Source organism: Vitis vinifera, chromosome 1 (assembly GCF_030704535.1).
Source record: "Vitis vinifera cultivar Pinot Noir 40024 chromosome 1, ASM3070453v1".
NCBI classification, from domain to species: Eukaryota; Viridiplantae; Streptophyta; class Magnoliopsida; order Vitales; family Vitaceae; genus Vitis; species Vitis vinifera.
In genome coordinates, this window is record NC_081805.1 from 1841793 (window position 1) to 1861705 (window position 19913).

Sequence of the window (19913 nt, forward strand, 5' to 3'; positions counted from 1 at the left end):
AACCCCCAACTATGTACAACTTAATGCACACCAAAAGTTACAAAAAAATATGAGTTTTAGCGCTTGACCATATATTTATTTGCTCTCAAAGGGACTTGTGGGGAAGCCTCCTCATCCTTTTCATGTTCTTTTTATCCATAATTAATACATCCTCTGTAAATCAATTACAGAAGCCCAAAAGAAAACAAAGAATCACCCTCAACTCCCATGCTAAAAAATCCTCCTAGTCTCCAAATAATCCAAAACACAGAAAGAAGCCATACATAAACACAACCTCAGCAAATAAATTGCATCTCTCACCCAACACAAAATCCCTTTACCCAACAATGTTCTCTATCTTCCAAGTATGATGCCTTAAGCCTACAATCTGACTAATTTCCTTCCTTGTGCATTCATCCATGGTAAAAAGATTACTCTTCTCATCCATGATTGATGTTTCTAGACTTCCTTAACACTATCAACCAAAGGCAACTCTGCTAGGACCACTATGCAAAAGAACAACACAATGAGGTTATTTCAGAGAAAAAATGGGGCAAATGAAGAAGTGTTTAAGATATCATTTTGCATTTTATCTAGGAGTCCTCAGGAGAAGTTGAGCACCATATCTATGTTTGCTTAGTTTCATCAAGCACCAGCCTGGACTATTATCTCCTCAAGTTTGCTCTCTTTCATAATCTTTTGTTCACTATTCAAAATAGCATTCTTTACTTATTCTTCAAATTTTTCATTCCAAGTTCCAATATATCTAATACCATCCCATTATAGAATTATGAACTCCTCCTCCTAAGACGAACGATTGCAGAATTTTGAACCTCAAAACTGGTGGTTCAAAGCGTCCAGTTTCTCTCTGTTCATCAACTAGAGGGGTCAGAGTTTCGAACAAAGCAATATTTAACTGTGAAAAGAAACAAAAGAGAAAAAAACAATGAATATTAAAATTTTCACACTTTTCCTTGCGATTTATCACCAACCAAACAAAACAGGAAGGAATAACAGGTCATATCTCTACTCACACACGCAAAAAAATCACCGAATTCGATAAAATTACCCGAACCGACCGGTCTTCCAAGCTTGCCCATGCTTATTACTGCCTCCAATCCGCGAAATACTCACAAAATCCTCCTCCGTGAACTCCGCATTGTTGTACGCCAACAAAGCCGGGCCTTGCCACTGCGCCAACTTCTCCGACAACAGCGACTCACTGCCGTGAACCCTCCGGTCCAAGCAGAGACACACCTTGGTGGCACCGGCGTCATCGGCGTTCTGTATCAGCTCCTTCAACACTGTCGTCCCCTCAGGATAATTCAACAGCACCTCTCGAATCCGGCGTGTGAGATCCACCTTCTGGCCGAAATCTTCCAGAAGGATAGAGTCTGGCCCCGGCGCCGGTGCCGGCATGGGAAATTCCATTTCCTCCGGCGACGATGGCTGCAAGGGACGATCAATGCAAGGCTGGATTCTTTTAGACCATGAAGATCGATTTATTTACGTAGAAATGCCATTGAGATTGATTTACAAAAGTGGTAGCTTGGATATCAAGGCAACGCCGAAGAGAGATTAGAGAGATCAACGAAGAAAGAAACAAAGGTCGGACGTCTCTAACGTGCGCTGGGTGCGCTAGGTTCGGTATGCGTTTGCATTGAGTCTTGACTTTGACGGGTCCGCCTCGCCTTCCTGATTAGTAATTACAAGTCTGTCTTATAGAACCAAGACTATCTCCTAAATTTACTCATGATAATAAACAATAAGAAATTGAAAATTATGGCTACTAATTGAATGTAATTAATTAAGAGTAACTTATACATAATCAATCTTATTTTTCGTATTCATCCTACATTTATTTCCATTTCCTCATTTTAAAAGGTTTTTTTATATGAATTAATTGATTAAAATAAATGAAATAATCATAGTATCAGTAAATTTAAGATATTTGATTTTTTTACTTGTAACCCATTTTTGACATAAATATCTTTAACCATTTCAAATATTTACATATAGGTTTTAGAATAAATTATTTGTTTAAAATAAAAAATAAAAAATAAATAAGGTATTTTTGTCAAAATATAGTCAAAAAATTTGATTAAAAGTTAGATTTCCAAAATTGGTTTCCAATTACCTTTTTAATGAAATAACCATTTTTATATTAAGTATGGGAATTATCACCATCAATAAGAGAAAAATGTTTTTGCTCTAAGCATTTTAGAGGCACGTGTTGATTCCACAAACCTTTGGTATAGGACAACATTAAATTATTTAAGGTTTGTCTGAACGAGAATGAATATTTTATTTATATTCTCATTTCCTTTAATGAATTTGGTTATTTCCATTTTTTTGTTTGAATGCATATAAGAATACAATGTTTTCTAAATGAATTTGATTATTTTGTTTGAATGTATATAAGAATGTTAGGTTTGAATGATAATTTTTTTTCATCTCAATATTAAGTAAAAATGAGAATAAAAATAAAAATAAATAAATTGTCAATAATATCCATATATATAATTTTAAATAATTTTTCATTTCAAAAAAAAATATCACATTAGACATAATTTGAAACAATTTTTTATTTTCATTTAAAAATATTTTTTTCTTAAATAATAAAAATCTATTTGTGTGTGTGATTTATCACTAAATTTAATAATTTTAAGAAATAATTTAAAACTCAAAAAATACATAATGACTATAAAAAATAATAGACATAATTAATATTTTAAATCCTTTAATAGATCTTGTAGTTTTTAAGAATAATTTGAAATTCAAAAAATTGATTAATTAATTATAGATTAAATAAAATAATTTATAATGTCATCTTCTTAATTGAGTAATAAATGTATGCATATAATGAAAATTTTGGTTCACTTATACCTTAAAAAATTAAAATTTGTTTGTTTTTATATTTATTTAAAATATATTAATATTAGCAAATATTAATTTTGAATAATTATTCTTTATTTTAAAAATAATAATTAATTATGTTTTTATAAGATGTTAATATTAATATTTTTTTTATCAAATTTACAAAATCAAATAAATAGTATTAAAAATGATTAATTTTGAATTATTGTTATTTATTTTTTTTAAAATAAATCAATTATCTATATTTTAAAATATTTATAAAAAATGTAATTTATAATTTTATTATATTATTAATATTCATATTTGATTTAAAACCTTTTATTTTTAATTTATTTTCTAAATAAAAAATTATTTTTATTTTTAATAAAACATGAATTAGATTTAGTGTACATTATATAAATTGAATTTACCATTTGTATTTTGTACAAAATCAAAATAAAATAAAACATTTTTAAAACAACTCATCTAAAAGGAAATCTTTAATTTTAAATTTTTGAAAAGTATTTTTAAAAATAACTTGTACTAAAAAATCAAAACATGAATGAATTGAAATTTCACTTATAAACAATACTATATTTTCATCAGAATTACTAATTTCATTTTCATCATCATTTAAATTATCAAAATATGGGGATGAAAAAGAAAAAAAAAACTTCAATATCTTATTTTTGCATATCAAACATGTTTTTAATGAATTTCAAATATTAAAAAAGGTTGTATATTTTTTATAAATTATTTTATTTTTATATTAAAATCGTGTTTTGAAAAAACGAGTTCATTTTCTACCTTAAAATTTTTATATTAAATTAGTTTTTTGGAAAAAGAAGAATTTCATTTTAGGATGGTTGTAGAATTGTTTTTGACAAAAACACTTTTCTTTTCAAGCCCGCTATAGGAGTCCCACTCGGTTTCTTATGAACTGATCAGTCATCACCATATTCAAGATGGCAGGCATTGTCTTATTGTTTGGTTGGGCAACAAAAAAAGGGTGTGATTGAATACATGTTTATTGTTTTGGCATCATTTTGTATACCTACCAGATACATAGGATGTGCCCTTGCAAATTTTTTTATTTGTCATTTATACATCAAATAATAAATAAAGGAGAGACACAAATAGAAATGATAGTAATTGTAATATTCTAAATTTTGAAGTGTGATCTTAAGATGAAAATATTCATTAAAAAGAAAAGTTTTTAACGTTATTTATAAAATATATTATACGACGAATGTATGAAATGGGGCTTCTCATGGTAAGTATCGTACATAGAAAAATTGATCATGATCCAAAATTCTTTCAACCCCACGGAAAGATCAAGACATTAAGTTTAGCTAGTTACAACAATCTTAATAAAGACATTATCTGTACCACAAGGAGTGGAATACGTTATAGCAAAATTGATGAAAAATAAGGTTTTCAGATTACCTTTTGAAATATTCAAAAATCTTGATTAATTGTTTTATTGATCAATTTTCTCACCTCAAATCATTAATAGAATTATGAAAATCATTTTTTTTCTCACAGTACAAAAGTTTTAACCTTCATTTTCACATTAAAAAAAATAAGAAAAATTTCAAGAAATAACTTTTTTTTCTTTAGAAAGAAGAATGTATGTTTTTTTTTTTTTTGTATTCAAGTAGAGAAGAAAAAAAAAGACGTATTTCTCTCTCTAGTGCTTTTGAAGGAGAGACCATGCTCTAAGAGAGAAAAAAAAAACTTAATAGTAACAGTTTTTTAATAGTTTAAACTCTCACGAATCGCTCTCTTTACTTATCTCATTTATTGGATCGAGTCAAATTTGCCTACTTGGACACCCAAACTTAACTAAAAATAATAATAATTTTAAATAAAAATAAATATATAAATATCTACATATGAAAAATAAGATAGCATACCATTATAAAATACTTTTAAAATAAAAATTAAAACAAAAACAAATTAACCAAAGTGTATCATACATTTGTATAACTCTTATTTTCATTTGCACTTCCATATTTTATTTGTATATTTTTTTCATATTTTATTTTATTGTTTACTTTACATTTTACCTTTTTAAGTATAAAAAAAAAAATTAGAAGTTAGTGATATGCGTAGAGATGAAATCAACATGAAATTTTAGGACGGTTGACTTTTCTTCAAGTCAAAGGTTTACACAATCGAAGACTTTGTATGTTTTTTTGGATGATTTTAACTAAAAAATAATAATTTTCATGTACAAATATTTTTCCACTTATATGAAAAAGGTATTTAATTAAATTTTTATAATACCAATATTCGAAGGACAAACATTTAATTCAATTAACACCCCACATCACACAAAGTCTGAGGTTGGTTACCAATCTGTGGATAGAAAAATGTATGCATGATGGACGGTTAGGATGAGAAATCAAGCCATCAGCCATGCCACTAAGTGAATAATACCAAACGAGTGCTTCACCATGATACAATGTATGCAAAAATTAAGCAATAGATAACAATACAACGTGGGAACCATATAATAACAACGTGAAGGCTACCACCACCACCACCAACTACTATTAGAAAATCAACTCTCAAACTCTATTGATTCTTCCTATATAATCATCCATGCAACTCAAGAACAGCAAATCAGGCTGTTGATGATCAGTAGCTGAATTGGGTCTCAATCATGGAGAGGAGCTTCACTCATTGCTTGGTTCTAGCCATTTTCTTGGGACTGTTTGCCCTGGAGGCAACAGCTGGGGCAAGCTTCAACTATGGTGATGCCATGGAGAAGAGCTTGATGTTTTTTGAGGCACAGAGGTCAGGGAAGCTGCCGGTGAACCAGAGAGTCAAGTGGCGGGGGGATTCGGGACTCCGTGATGGGCTTCTTCAAGGGGTGAGGAGGCTCTTGAGTGGTGTCTTTCTCTGTATATCAATGGAGTTTTTTTTGTTTGGTTGGTTGTTTGTTTGTGTTCTTAGTAGGGTTCTCATGGGGTTTTGAATTAGGTGGACTTGGTGGGAGGGTACTATGATGCCGGAGACCATGTGAAGTTTGGGCTGCCAATGGCTTTTACAGTGACCATGCTTTCATGGGGAGCCATCGATTACAGGAAAGAGATCACAGGCTTGAACCAGATGGGTGACACACTGGCTGCTATCAAATGGGGGACTGATTACTTCATCAAGGCACATACTGAGCCGGATGTTCTCTGGGGACAGGTGAGACTTTTGGGAACTAAGGAAGGAGTTTGGTCACCTATTTCATAGGCCAAGCTCTTTGATGAAACCTCAAGCCAAGACCAATATTATTTTCTTTACTTCTGTACATTGATATAACTATATTTTTATATATTGAATGGCCCCCATCAACATCAACATCACCAATTTTGTAGAATTCACCTTGTAATAGAGATTTGGTGCCTGAAATATTTCAGGTGGGGGATGGAGACTCTGATCACTACTGTTGGGAGCGCGCAGAGGACATGACGACACCTAGAAATGCTTACAAACTTGACCCCAATCATCCAGGCTCTGATCTTGCTGGTGAAACTGCAGCTGCCATGGCTGCAGCCTCCATGGCTTTCAAGCTTTATAACTCTTCCTACTCCAGTCTGCTCTTAGCTCATGGAAAGCAGGTGAGGGCCTTTGTGCAGCCACTTGAATAGTCTCTAGTTAAGATAAGAATGCAGGGGCTTATTAGCAACTTGAAGGAAGAAAAAAGAGTAATAGATAGGGACTGAGTATAACATGCTTAAATAAGTTGAAAGATAGCTGAAATTTTAACAAATAATTGTCGATCTATTGCAGCTTTTCTCATTTGCGGATAGATTCAGGGGTCAGTATGATGATTCCATCCAGTGTGCTAGGCAGTACTACACTTCATCAGGTTACTCGGTTAGTAGTACAACAGAGTTTTTCCTCAAATTCTTGCTGTTTCTTGTGTATTAATTTTCTAACCAACTTCTTCTCTGGTGAAGGATGAGTTACTGTGGGCTGCTGCTTGGCTTTTCCGGGCTACTGGCGATGAATACTATTTGAAATATGTAGTGGATAATGCAGTCTCTATGGGAGGAACTGGATGGGCAGTAAAAGAGTTTTCTTGGGACAACAAATACGCTGGTGTGCAGATTCTTCTTTCAAAGGTAATTACATTTTCTCATCACCTCTTCAAGAATGATTTTTATCTTTCAAGACCATTAGAAGAGAAGCTCAGTGCTAGGAATGTTATTAGCTTTTCTTTCCTCCATCTTCTCAGCTACCAAACAGAGCATCAGGAAAAGTCCTACCCCACCAATCCTTTCAGTAATTAGGATATCTGAATCCAAGAAAATCATAGCACTTTGTATACTAATTTGCAGGTATTGATGGAGGGACGCGGTGGGGCATACGCTTCCACACTAAAGAAGTACCAGGCCAAGGCGGATTTCTTTGCATGTGCTTGTCTGCAGAAGAATGATGGCTACAATGTTCCCTTGACTCCAGGTTAGCACCAATCAGTGAAGTGCTAACAATCTTTCCATTATCTCGCTGGGCTTGAGACTTCCTCAAAATAATCCCCTTTCTTTCTCTTGATCTTTGGCATTTTTACCAGGTGGCTTAGTGTACTTGCATGAATGGAACAACATGCAGTATGCCTCATCTGCTGCATTCCTTCTTGCTGTCTACTCTGATTACCTCTCTGCTGAAAATGCTGTACTCAAATGCCCAGATGCCCAAGTCCAACCCTATGAGCTCCTCAATTTTGCAAAGTCACAGGTGCATACAAGAAATCTGTTTACAGCATTTTCACTTAAATCAACTCTTCTGTGTACTGATTTCTTTATGTGGTTGATTCAAAGGCTGACTACATTCTAGGAAAAAATCCCAAGTCCATGAGCTACCTAGTTGGTTATGGACAGAAGTATCCAGTCCATGCTCACCACAGAGGTTCCTCCATTGCCTCTGTAGCTGTCCTCCACTCTACAGTAGGATGTGTGGAGGGATTTGAGTCATGGTATCATCGCCCTGAAGCAAACCCTAATGTTATTTATGGAGGTCTTGTGGGAGGACCTGACAAGAACGATGGATTCTCCGATGACCGGTCCAATTATGAGCAGACTGAGCCAACACTTTCAGGCGGTGCTCCTCTTGTAGGCCTCTTCTCCAAGCTGCAGAGCCTAATAGGAACTTCAGGTTGGCTTTAATCCAACACTCAATAAAATGGAAAGCCCTTTAAATTCTAATCACATCTACTAAAATTCTAAGTTTACAGGTTCCCATTCTCAAAAATCACCTGCACCCCATCACCAAAACACACCAAGTAAGACCAGATTTCATCCTTGATCTGCGCTCCTACATGATTTTAAAGTAAGATACCTGGGTTTTTCCTGATTTAATCTCATTACATCTGCCTCACTTCATTTTGCAGGTTCTTATGGTAAGGAAAAACCAGCACCCAATACATCAGGTAAATAAATTGTTATTAAACAAAACGACTATACATAGAGATGAAGTAGAAGATTTATTGAGATAATTAAGTTATTTATGCAGATGTCCCGGTGGAATTCATTCATTTCATAACCAACACATGGACTATTGGAAGAACAACTTACTACAGGCATAAGGTGATCATCAAGAACAAGTCCCAAAAGCCAATTACAGACCTCAAGTTGGCAATTGAGAACCTTTCGGGAACCCTATGGGGCCTTAACCCATGTCAAGAGAAGAACACCTATGAGCTCCCACAATGGATGAAAGTACTACAGCCTGGATCACAAAGCAGTTTTGTTTATGTTCAAGGAGGCCCCCAAGCCAAGGTTTCAGTTCTTAGCTACCATTAAGCATCTCATCAGAGGATTCTCAAATTCAGATGCAGACAGATGAGACTAAAGAAAATTTTCAGTTCTTCCTATACATACTATTAAATTCCCCAAGTTTGTAGTTTGCTGATTATAATTTTCACTTCAACAGTAAACTTAATTGAAGATAAATTTATCTTGAAAAACAACATTTTTCAAAAAGTCCCAGAGCTTTCTATCATAGGAAGCCTGTTTGTGGGGTTACGGCTAAAAGAAATCAAAGACAATTAACCTTCAACAACAATTTAAATGGTCTCATCGCAACAGAGTTACATGCAAGTTATCTTTTCCATGTAATCCACATAGCTTTTTAAAATGTAAGAAAATTTTTCATTAAAGTTGTGACTTGAATGGAACCTGAAATGAGAATTTCTATACCAGATTCAGCAAGGTTGGCAAGAATCTCTGAATACTGTGGAACAAGACTATAACTGAAACACCATCACATATATCCTTCCCTGCATTTAGTTTTTTCCTTACCAGTTGGGTGTTTGTGCGCCCATATAAGCATGTAGAAAAATAAAGTAGCAAATATTATTGCCAGAAAAATATAAAATTGTAATGCTCAGTGACCTATAGATGTCTTGCAGTAATTCCACGAAACAAATGCCTACTTCACAGAGGGGTAATAAGCCAAAAGTAACACCTCTTAAAGAGTTAAAACCAAATACCAAAATCTTACAAAAATTGTCAACAAACAAAAATGATATTACTATATGAAGATAGAAGGAGGCGGCACTCTGTATCTCCAAAATCCCCCCTTAAGGCCTTACTCATCATTGAAAGTTGTCTTCTTACCTGTGCAATAGTACAACAGATTTGAGATTCATTAGAAATATAAAATACACACCAGCTACAAATAAGTCATTGAGAAGGGGGAAATAATAGCATTAGTGTAATATGGAGACGTTTGCCCATAAGAGTAATATTTAGGGTGTGGGGGAAGATATTGGATAAAACAAAGACAAGACATACCTGTGCCAGCAGCACCCATGTTTGGTTTATTAAAACCTCCACGTCCTCTGCCACCACCGCCAAAACGGCCCCCACCACCACTAAAACGGCCCCCACCACCACCACCAAAACGGTCCCCACCACCACCTCGTCCACCTCCACGTCTACCTCCAAACCGACCACCATCTCTACCACCACTCCTTCCACCACTTCTGCCACCACCATCACGGCTATCACCTCTGGGCTTTGCCTCTTCAACATTCAAGGTATAACCTCCCAGTTCTGTTCCATTGAGTTCAAGAGCTTTGTTGAAGCTGTCACCATCTGTGAAGTCCATGTAAGCAATCCTACAAGAGATATTAGATGGATTTATAGTTGATACTTTGGATGATAAAACTGAATCAGACAAGTAGGTCAGTCGCAAGATAAAAGAATACATAGAATACATAGATAAAAGGTAAAGTTCAAATATAAGGTCTCTGTACGTATTACCAACTTCACTCAAAATTCACCAACATCAATTCCTACAAGATACTTGAAATAGATTAACCTCCATGATCTTGTGATTTCATCTATTTTACAGCTTCTCCAAACAAGGAGTCTTTGTGGTTTTGAATAACACTTTACCATTTCATAAAACATTAATAAATATATCAACTGGCTATAAGTTTCATAAGAATTTCCTAAACCTTGGGGAGTCACAGAGTCGAGGTAATGCTACTTTCCCATAAAGGGGCTGATTTTCTGAAAATTGGAAATTACACAACCCCTTCTTTAGATACTAAGCAACCTTTAACCATGAGAATATATTCCAACAAGATGGCCCAACAAAATGTTTTTGTGGAGCGTATCCAGCAACATCATAATCATGAAGGTATTGAATATTTATATGAAAAACAATAACAAGATAGGGCTATTCTAAATACCTATACACATCCATTAAAGACTCTTCTTTAGATATGAAGCAACCTAAAATGGAAAATAATTTGTTTTACAGCATGATCAAAACTAAATGCATTACAAATCATATCTGTTTATCTATTTCAATATGACAAGGACGAGACGCTTTGGATGTAAAAGAGCAAGAATACACACCCCTTAACAGAACCAGATTCATAATCTTTAGGGATTGAAATCCTTGAAATATCCCCACAAGACCCAAAATACTCTTCCAGGGTGCTCCTAACCTGCAGCACTTGTTTAGCACACATTCAACCACAAATCTTCTAAATGTAAAAAAATCAACAGAAATAAATATCACAATAAGAAATAGATGTGATTGCCTGGTCCTCATCGCCACTTTTATCAAAGCCCCGAACAAATATCGTCTGTGCCTGACTCCCTCCCTTTTGGAATGAATTGCTTTCTTTTCTGCAATATAGCCATAAAATAAAGTTCAAGAATCCAGTTAACCTAACAAGAAAATAACATTATAATTAGGAATTGAGACAAGAAATACCCGCTATATGGAGTATATGCGCCCCTTTCACGGGCCAAATCAAGTCTGACAGCACGACCCAACAAGTCTTTACCATTCATTTTGAGAGCCTGCAATGACAAGCAATTCAATATAAAGAGAATACAAAAATCCTCAAAATGTTCAACTTTTAAAACATGAACACACGACTCAATCACAACTTTGAGGGCCAAGGATAACCAAAGCATCCACCCATAACCTTAACAAAAGCAACAACATACTCTTGTAAATTTATTTGACAATAGCATCTCTTACATGCATTAATTATTTTTCAAAACTGTATTTCTTTCAGTTTAATTTATGGGAGCCAACATCCTTTTCACATGATAAAATTATAAAAGAATTCTTTGTTTGGAAGTCAACATCTAGGTAGCACAAAAAAATAGAACTACAGTGAAAACTCTTCACATTACATAGGAGTTAACACCCAACATTTTTGAATTCCAAAATCCCAGTTAGTCATCAGGGTCAAGTTTTATTAATACCCTAATATGATCTAATCATGTGATCCTACATACTTAACAACACAACTACATTTCCCCATGTAATTACCGTACAAAAACACCTATTAGAGACAAATATAATCACAGGACATTAATATTATCAATCTAAAGGAGCCATGAAAGGGCCAGGGCAGAAGCATACCTTCTGTGCTGCTTCTGGAGTAGCAAACTCAACATGACCAAAGCCCTTGAACCTCCCGTCTGCATCTGAGGAGAAACGGACATCAACAACTTCACCAGCATCTTTAAAGAAATGCTCCCTGCAGAAATAAATTCCCTAGTTGAAGATCACATAAGAAAAATCCTAAAGACTTATGGGAATACATAGTGACATACACATCCTCTTTTTGAACACTAAAAGATAGATTGCCAACAAACAGTGTCTTGCTTCCAGTGCTCTCCACTTGAGGAGTGGCAGGGGTTTTGGGCTGCATAAAAATTCATAGCTAATTTAATCCATGTGCAAGTAGCAAACTGATATTAGAATGGCCACAACAGGATAAAAAGATAATTACAGCTTTCTTCCCAGATTTTGAATCAGTCTGCTTAGCAGGTGTTTCAGCATCTACCATTTCCACATCAGTGCCCTGTACAGTCACAAAAATTTCCAAGAATCAGTTAGTTGGAGAATATTATATTGAATGGGCATTCATGTGAACCAAAAAAATATCTATAGTTGAAGCACAGCCCTTCTTCTTCCTCTTTTTAAATTAAGCGTGTTATGCTATTGAAGGACCAGATCCACAGCTCAAATAAATTTTGATTATTAACACCATCACAGGAGATCTGCATTAATTTTTTTCTAATGACCATAGGGTATCAAGGCCCTACTCCTATAAGGGTTCAAAGGCATAGGGCTAATCCAAGTGGAAACTGTAAAAACTAGCACAGCAACAATCCTTGCAGGCACATGACAGCTATCCTAATTACCATCACCTAAGAATAAGATATAGCAATGTCCACACTCCACTCTGTCAGAAAACAATCAAAACAAAATCATGCAACTGTTAACATTCCAGTGCTAATTTCCATCATACAGCTCAAAAGGTAACTTTACATTCTTCTTTGGGGTCTTGGAAGGCTCTTCCTCATCGCTTTCTTCCTCAGATGAATCCTCCTCTGAGGAATCCTCCTCAGGACCGCTGCTTTTCTTTGACACTTGAGTAGCCTGCTTTAGTATGATACCAGTACGACTTCATCAGGGACCTACGCTACCTATAATATTATAAATCAATTCATCTGCCCAAAAAATTTTGAACCACCTTACCTTCTTTGGCAATGGTATCTTTGAGGGCTCATCTTCTGAATCAGAGCTTTCCTCTTCGCTACTGCTTGATTTTCCAGCATTAGAAGGAACTGAAGCCTACGGCATGAAATATTGCATAAGGTGACCCCTCACAAACATTACAAGCGACAAAATGACAAGAACTTGTAAATAATTTATAGATACCGGAACTTTCAACTTTTTCTTTTGAGGCTCTTCATCACTTTCATCAGAACTATCATCTTCACTGCTATCTTCTTTAGGTGCTGGTTTTTTCTGTGGTTCCTACATCCACAGAATTGAGCAGAGCATCAAATTTGACAAGCTAAGGTGATGCCAGAATTTTTGAGAAATAAAAAGAATATAGTGATATTCTCAACCATGTGGCCTAAAATTTCCATCAATGGACCAAAACAAGGAGAGCCTGGTGTCTTCTAAAAAAGAATTAGGGAGCCAATAAAAAGTGATTGTACAGAATACTCTAAAGCAAAATGAGCTGCACATCATGCAAGACTACAGGAATATGGAACTAATGATCGCTGAAAAAAAATAGCAACGCTTGATAATTATGTGTGTGTGTGTGTGTGTGTGTGTGCACGCGTGCACACTTGCTTAACAGAGATAGACAACCTATTGAAATTTAGCCAAATGTTTTACTATGCTGTAGAAATATATATATATATATATATATATATATATGGAGCCCAAAAAAAAATATTTAAAAACTAATCCCCTACCACTAGAGAAGTGCACATGCCCATCTCAACTTCTATTTTAGGCAGCACCTTGCTTTGTGCAAAGATTCTACTCAATACACATATTCAATCTAATTACTAAGACATTTCACACACTATCAAAGAATAAACAATCTATTATTGCTTGTTAGCAAATGGAGCCAACAAATTGCCCCCTGCGCATAACAGTCACCAACATAGAGCTATACTTCTGGCTAAAATTATCAATCAGAACTAATCAACAACTACTTTATCAGCATTTAATAGCAGGACGAAGCAGTTTACTTGCTCTAACATTCCTCTAGGAAGGTGGAAGGATGAAAAACGCACCTCTTCTTCCTCTGAAGAGGTCTCAGAAGAACTATCACTAGACTGTACTTTCTTTTTAGGTGCTGCAGCAATTACATTCTTTGCAGCAGCTACATTCTTTGCAGCAGCTGGTTCCTGCACATTATTAGTTTGGGTAAGAAAATAAACATAATAATAATACAATACTAGAATGAGCAAGAAATTACATGGCACAAGTAAAAAACACGTATCCAACAATTGACAAAAAACAAATTCAAACCAGCAGAACATGAAGGAAACAGAAACTCAGCACATATTTAATTAAGCATCAGACCTCTTCATCAGAATCACTCTCATCAGAGCTATCACTTGATTCAGCTTTCTTAGGAGCCGCCACTGGAACATTCTTTTGGCTGGAAGGTGGCAACTTCTTAGCTTGAGAAGCAACCTTTGAAGCCTTCTCCTACATATAACAATTAAATATCAGTTTTGGGATTGGAAGGATTCCAATCACAAGAGATGCAGTTGCAAAACTGAGTCAGCAATCGAAAAACATTGCCTCTAAACAAGCCAAATGCCCTCCAATTAAAGGAAAAAAAAAACGCGTACAATCAGCTCTAAAGTGGTACAAGACAAATGTAATTGAATATAAGTTTCCAATATATAAAAAAAAAACATAATATGATGCTTAATATTATAATAATAATAGTTGGCTCTTCTATTTTCCAAAAGAAGGAAACTCCACTCCAACAGAATATCAGAACAATGAAATAGAAACAGTAGTTCAAGTTCAGACACTCACATCCTCCTCATCTGAACTACTATCTGAATCAGAACTATCACTTGACTCTTCTTTCTTCTTGGGAGCCACGACAGAGCCATTCTTAGCAGCCTTGGCAGTGGCTGGTAATTTCTTTGGTTGGGAGCTCACCTTATTAGCTTCTTTCTGTCCATTACGATCAGTCATAGGCATCAGTGTCATTGATTAAGTAATTGAAATTGCTGTACAACAACATGGTTTCATTTCCCTTGATCGTTTAAATAAATTGAGACACTCAATATTTTGCAGTACTCACAATTTCTTCATCCGAGTCTGAATCATCACTGCTGTCAGAGCTTGAACTGTCACTCACCTTCTTTGCAGCAGCCACTGGGCCAGCGGCAGTGCCATTCTTAGAAGCAGATATAGGTTTTTTCTTTGAAGGAACAGCAACTTTAGAATCAGGCTCCTGCCACAAGATAGTGAAACACCATAACATCAAACATATATGCAGCAATGTCCAATAATGCATTATGAAACACTAATTGATTAAAAGATGAATATGCAATGATGTATTGTGAATAACTAATTCAGTACAAAGACAGTAAACAAGCATATTTAATTATTTTATAAACCACTCACCTCATCAGATGAAGATTCCTCATCCGATGAAGATTCCTCAACAGTTGCTTTAGCAGGTGGTTTTGCCGGAATTGCTCCCTTCTTAGAGGCTGTTGTAGCCTGCTAGTTCACAAATTGTAAACCCATTATACAACAAGTTACATCATTCGCTCTAAAAAAGAACAGGTATGATTACCCTCAAATCCTGAGAACAAATAATTAATATAGAATATACTAACACAATATATAGGTAACAATCCGGGGCATCATAATACACCTCAAATGATTACACAGCTCTCATTATTACTTAAACAGCAATCATTAATTTTTCATGTCATCCTGTGAGCTTTATCACATGCATGTATGCATACATACATACAAAAATGGGGAAGACAAATACCATACTCTACCAAAATTTAGTTAAAAGATGTTGGGAAACCCAACGGCATTACAACGTAAAAGAAAAGGCTGGTTAGGCTTTCTTAATATTTTAACTCCAGACACCATAGTCACCAAATAGACACATTTAATTAACACAATAAAAGATGAATCAAGACCAATTTGCAAGATTTGAAAGTGTCATGTGAATTAGAGTCATGCTTGGTTTCCTCAATCAAATCCAGTCCGGTCAACTTCATATATATTCAGAATTCAATTTAACTTCTATAAACCTAAAATCCTAAAACAATTCCTGTTGAAAAATCAATATCTACATTTGCATTGGGATTCATGGTTAGATATTGAACTGCACATCAAAAGCTTTCACTCTTTTTAAAGGAGAAAAAAACCATTTAAATCCCAACAAACAAACATGAAAAACTGGGTAAATGATGATAAACCTTTGGCTCTTCATCAGAATCAGATGAAGTCAAGTCCTCTGAGCTACTAGTCTCCTCTTTCTTCTTCTTCTTCGTCTCCACCTTCTGTTGTTTTTTCACTTCGACCTTCTGCTTCTGTACGACCTGCTCTACCCCATTATCTTTTTTCTGCTTCTTCGCGCTCACCACCTTCTCTACCGAATCTTCAGCTTGCCTCTTACCTATATACCAAAATAGTCAGAGCCACCCTAAACAATAAAAGAGAGAGAGAGAGAGAGAGAGAGCACTGGGACATCAAAAACACTTCTAACAAACCTTTTTTGGTAGGTTTGGAGGGTGGAGTGACAACGGGAGTTGCATCAACCTGAAAAGAAATAAAGGAAAAGCAATCGAAAACCACAAAATCAAGAAATTTCAGATTGTATGAGACTCGACAAATAGAGAGACTGTATGCATCATAACAGAGAGAGAGAGAAAGAAATATACTTTGGGGGTCGATTTCTTGCTGGACTTTCCCATTTGACCGATAACGAGCTGATCTTTCTTCTAGGGTTCTGAAGAAGGCTGCGAAGAGCTGCAAAACCCTAACCCTAATAAAAAAGAGACCTTTAGGGTTTTAGAGTGAGAGGTAAGAGCAGAGGTGGTGGTATGTAGGGTTTTATATACAATAAGAGTTATTGGCTCGGGAAGAATTAGGGTTTTCGCGATTCGTGGGTTTGTATATTCTACGATTGTAGGTGTTTTCTTATCATGAGATTGTTTTGATCCCGATCGTCCATTTTATGATCGCTGCCATCTGGTTGGACCGACGTTGAACCTTGAGGCATTAGGACAAAAATTGCAGCCCCACAACTGTCTTTTATCCTCATTTATTTTAGATACAAATTTGTTTAACTTTATTATAGTTAATGGGGGTGAGAATAATAATAGAATATTATTTTAAATGGAAATATTTTAAATAAAAATAGTTAAAGGTTATTTGACCGTCTGATTTAAAAATATTTTCTTGTTTTTAAAAATAAAAATTTATTTTTATAATTTTCTAGTAATATTTAGTGATTGTTATCTAAAAATAATTTTTTAATTTAAAAAATTATTTTTAAAAGCTTTTAAAAACACAATGAAAACTTATAAATCTTTTTAAAAACAAATAAAATTAACATAATATCATTTATTTGTTCTTTTCACAATATATTATGGATATTGTTAATCATAAAATACTATATTCTTTTAAATTACTAGCACTTTTATAAATTTCTTTCAACTTTTTAAAAAATTTAATTGAAGAAATAAATTTCAAACCAAAGTATACTTTATAAATAAATTTTATTAATTTTCAAAAATAATTAAAAACTTTAAAATTGATTTAATTAAAACCAAAAGGTAATGAAACTCAATAATATTAACAAGCAAATAAACTTCAAATTGAATACTATTTAATATCTATTATATCTATTATGGACAAATTTCGGTTTAAAACAATTCTAGTGTTTTTCTTCTACATGGAATCATTATTTTTTATTTTTTTTCAACTATGTAAATAATTTTTAAATCAAACAAAACTCAATGGGTTAGATTTATTAACAAGTTTAGTAATTTTTTAAAATAATTTAAAACGTAAATAATAAACTCACTAATACCATAAATTTATGAATAAAATCTAGTTCATAATGACTCTATTATTTTTTTTGTACATCATTATATTTTTGTGAATTTTTTCACTATAAAAATGAACTTCAAATTAAATGAAAATTTTTATTGAATTTATTAATGGATTTAATTTTTTTAAAATAATTTAAAACTCAAAAAATATACCTAAGTATTAAAAAAAATCATAACTAATATATTATGAGTTTTGACTCTACTGTGCATCCTATATAGAAATATATATATATATATTGAATTTAGAAAAATAAATTATAAATTAAGTAAGATATAATTAATAATTTATATTATTTAGTTAATTCTAAAAATTTTAAGGAATAAATTTGAATTAAAAAAAATGAGATAAAATATTAATATCCTTCCATTTCTAATATATTTTCACATAAAAATATACTTTATGATTTTATTATAATATTATTATTTATGTTTTACTAAAATATATTTTTAAATTTATTTGCAATTATAAAACTATTTTCATTTTAATAAGACCTAAATTTAATTTAATTTATATTATATAAATTTAATTAGCAATATTTGTACACAACAAGAAAAATATATCTTTAAAAACAATATATTTAAACAAAATTTTGTTTTTTTGTTTTTAAAAACTCGTCAAATAGTTTAAAAAATATAACCAAACAAACATTTATCATTCTTTTGGTTTTTAAGAATTAAATATTATATTTTTAAAATATAAAATTTATATTTATATTTTCAAATAATATAATTCATTTTTAAATATATACTATAAAATACAATTTTATCTCTTTTTTTTTTTAACTTTCTTATCACACAACATGTTTTACCTTATAACATAATGTATAGAGGAAAATAGTAATATCTTAAAATGATTTGAAAGTTGAAAAAGAAATATTAGGGATCAAGAAAAATAAGAAATGCTTTAGAATAATAACTTTATATATATATTTTTATATATAAATTTGTTCATTGAAAATAATAGAAGAAGATGTTTGTAGATATTTAAAAATAAATAAAAACTATAACTCTAATATAAAATAACAATTTTAGTCACATCCCACAGTTGTTCCTATTAATTTTTACTTTTCCTGAAAAAAAAAAGAAAAAGAAAAGAAAAAAGGGCTTAGAGCATTGGAGGCAAACTCAACTGATATAAACCCGCGCACCTTTTCACACCACTCAAAGAACAAACCCAACTCGCATAAACCCATCTATCTTTTCACACCGCTTAAATAAGAAAAAGGTGGAGAACCCAACTGGATATAATAAATAAACTCATCTATCTTTTCACACCACTTACATAACAAAGCGGCTATCTTTTCACACCACTCAAATAACAAAGCGGCTCTACCTCGTGAATGGCGGCCCCTGCCCTATAAACGATGAAATCCATCCCCTTTAAACATGCACCATTGGTTCAAACTGAACTATGATGTTAATTTCGAATTTAAAAATTTTCCCATTCACTCCCCACTTTTGAATGGTCTGAAAAAATATGGCCGATTTGACTGTTGTTTATGAAAACTGTTATGAAAACAGTTTTTGAAAACAATTTTTTTTGTGTTTTTATAAAAAAAAACATGTTCTGTTCTATTGAGTTAATAATAAAAAATTTTTAGAATAAATAAAACAAAAAACATATTTAAAAGTTATATTTTTTAATTAATAAAATGTTTTTTATTAATTTGATATTATAAATATATAAATAATTTTTATATGCATAATTCATTTATATTAAGAAATATATATTTTATTTTGAAACTTTTACATCGGTTATAATTTTTTTAAACAAATGATGACTTTATTACCATGTGTAAATATATTAATTTCAATAATTTAAAGAAGAAAAAGTTTACAGGCGAAGATGTAGTGGTTTGATGAAACTGAACTATGTGAAAACACAAAAAACAATTAAAAAAAAACCAAAAAAAGAAATAAAAAACACGAAAAACAATATATTATTCAAACAATGAAAACATATTTTTATTGTTTTAAAAAAAATGGTTTTTGAGAACACATAAATCAAAAACACACTCTCATCCCCAAACAAATCTTTTGTGTTTTTTTCAAAAATAAAAAACAGTTATTGAAAACAAGAACCAAACAGACCTATATGATATTTCTAACAAAACAAAACAAAGTTCTTCAAAGAACAGTAAGAATATTTTTCATTTCTCAAGAATTTGGGAAACAATT

General features: G+C 32.8%; 3 protein-coding genes across 6 annotated transcripts in view; 1 reads left to right on the forward strand and 2 right to left on the reverse strand.

The window, feature by feature from the left end:
* LOC100245596 (uncharacterized) overlaps positions 1-1645 on the reverse strand; it is a 44066-nt gene extending 42421 nt beyond the window's left edge. The window contains exon 1 of the mRNA XM_010650117.3: positions 1049-1645. Within this exon, the coding sequence (XP_010648419.2) occupies positions 1049-1410 (362 nt within the window). The 5' untranslated portion in view covers positions 1411-1645. The remainder of the gene's footprint in view (positions 1-1048) is intronic.
* A 3809-nt stretch (positions 1646-5454) lies between these two features.
* On the forward strand, positions 5455-8797 carry LOC100267914 (endoglucanase 5). The gene is given in 9 exon segments (XM_059737750.1): positions 5455-5713; positions 5824-6036; positions 6252-6452; positions 6625-6711; positions 6795-6959; positions 7176-7299; positions 7409-7572; positions 7656-8034; positions 8344-8797. Coding segments are annotated over 9 exon segments (1836 nt in total). The 5' UTR covers positions 5455-5503; the 3' UTR covers positions 8637-8797.
* A 369-nt stretch (positions 8798-9166) lies between these two features.
* LOC100262769 (nucleolin 2) lies at positions 9167-16910 on the reverse strand. Of its 4 annotated transcripts, none has more exons than XM_019226181.2 (19): positions 16560-16910; positions 16389-16437; positions 16095-16294; positions 15277-15375; positions 14951-15103; positions 14677-14820; positions 14209-14337; positions 13917-14030; positions 13039-13137; positions 12856-12951; positions 12646-12759; positions 12104-12175; positions 11925-12016; positions 11731-11848; positions 11068-11156; positions 10892-10979; positions 10704-10795; positions 9630-9955; positions 9167-9452 (listed from the first exon to the last, which is right to left on the reverse strand). In XM_019226181.2, the coding sequence occupies exons 1-19, from the start codon at positions 16590-16592 to the stop codon at positions 9424-9426; spliced, it is 2136 nt and encodes a 711-aa protein (XP_019081726.1). In that variant the 5' UTR covers positions 16593-16910; the 3' UTR covers positions 9167-9423. The 4 variants fall into 4 exon arrangements, with proteins under 4 accessions (XP_019081726.1, XP_059593730.1, XP_010648403.1 ...); XM_059737747.1 differs by having other exon boundaries at positions 12646-12756; positions 13039-13128; positions 16560-16808; XM_010650101.3 differs by having other exon boundaries at positions 13039-13128; positions 16560-16808.
* Between the last annotated feature and the right edge of the window lie 3003 nt (positions 16911-19913).

Bases quoted from the DNA above. Each gene is read 5' to 3' on its own strand.
- LOC100262769 (XM_019226181.2), bottom strand. From the start codon at position 16,592: ATGGGAAAGTCCAGCAAGAAATCGACCCCCAAA. The intron at 14,031-14,208 runs GTCTGATGCTTA...AATAATGTGCAG, and splicing joins AGAGTGATTCTGATGAAGAG to GAACCAGCTGCTGCAAAGAA. The intron at 12,017-12,103 runs GTAATTATCTTT...ATTTTTATGCAG, and splicing joins CAAAATCTGGGAAGAAAGCT to CCCAAAACCCCTGCCACTCC.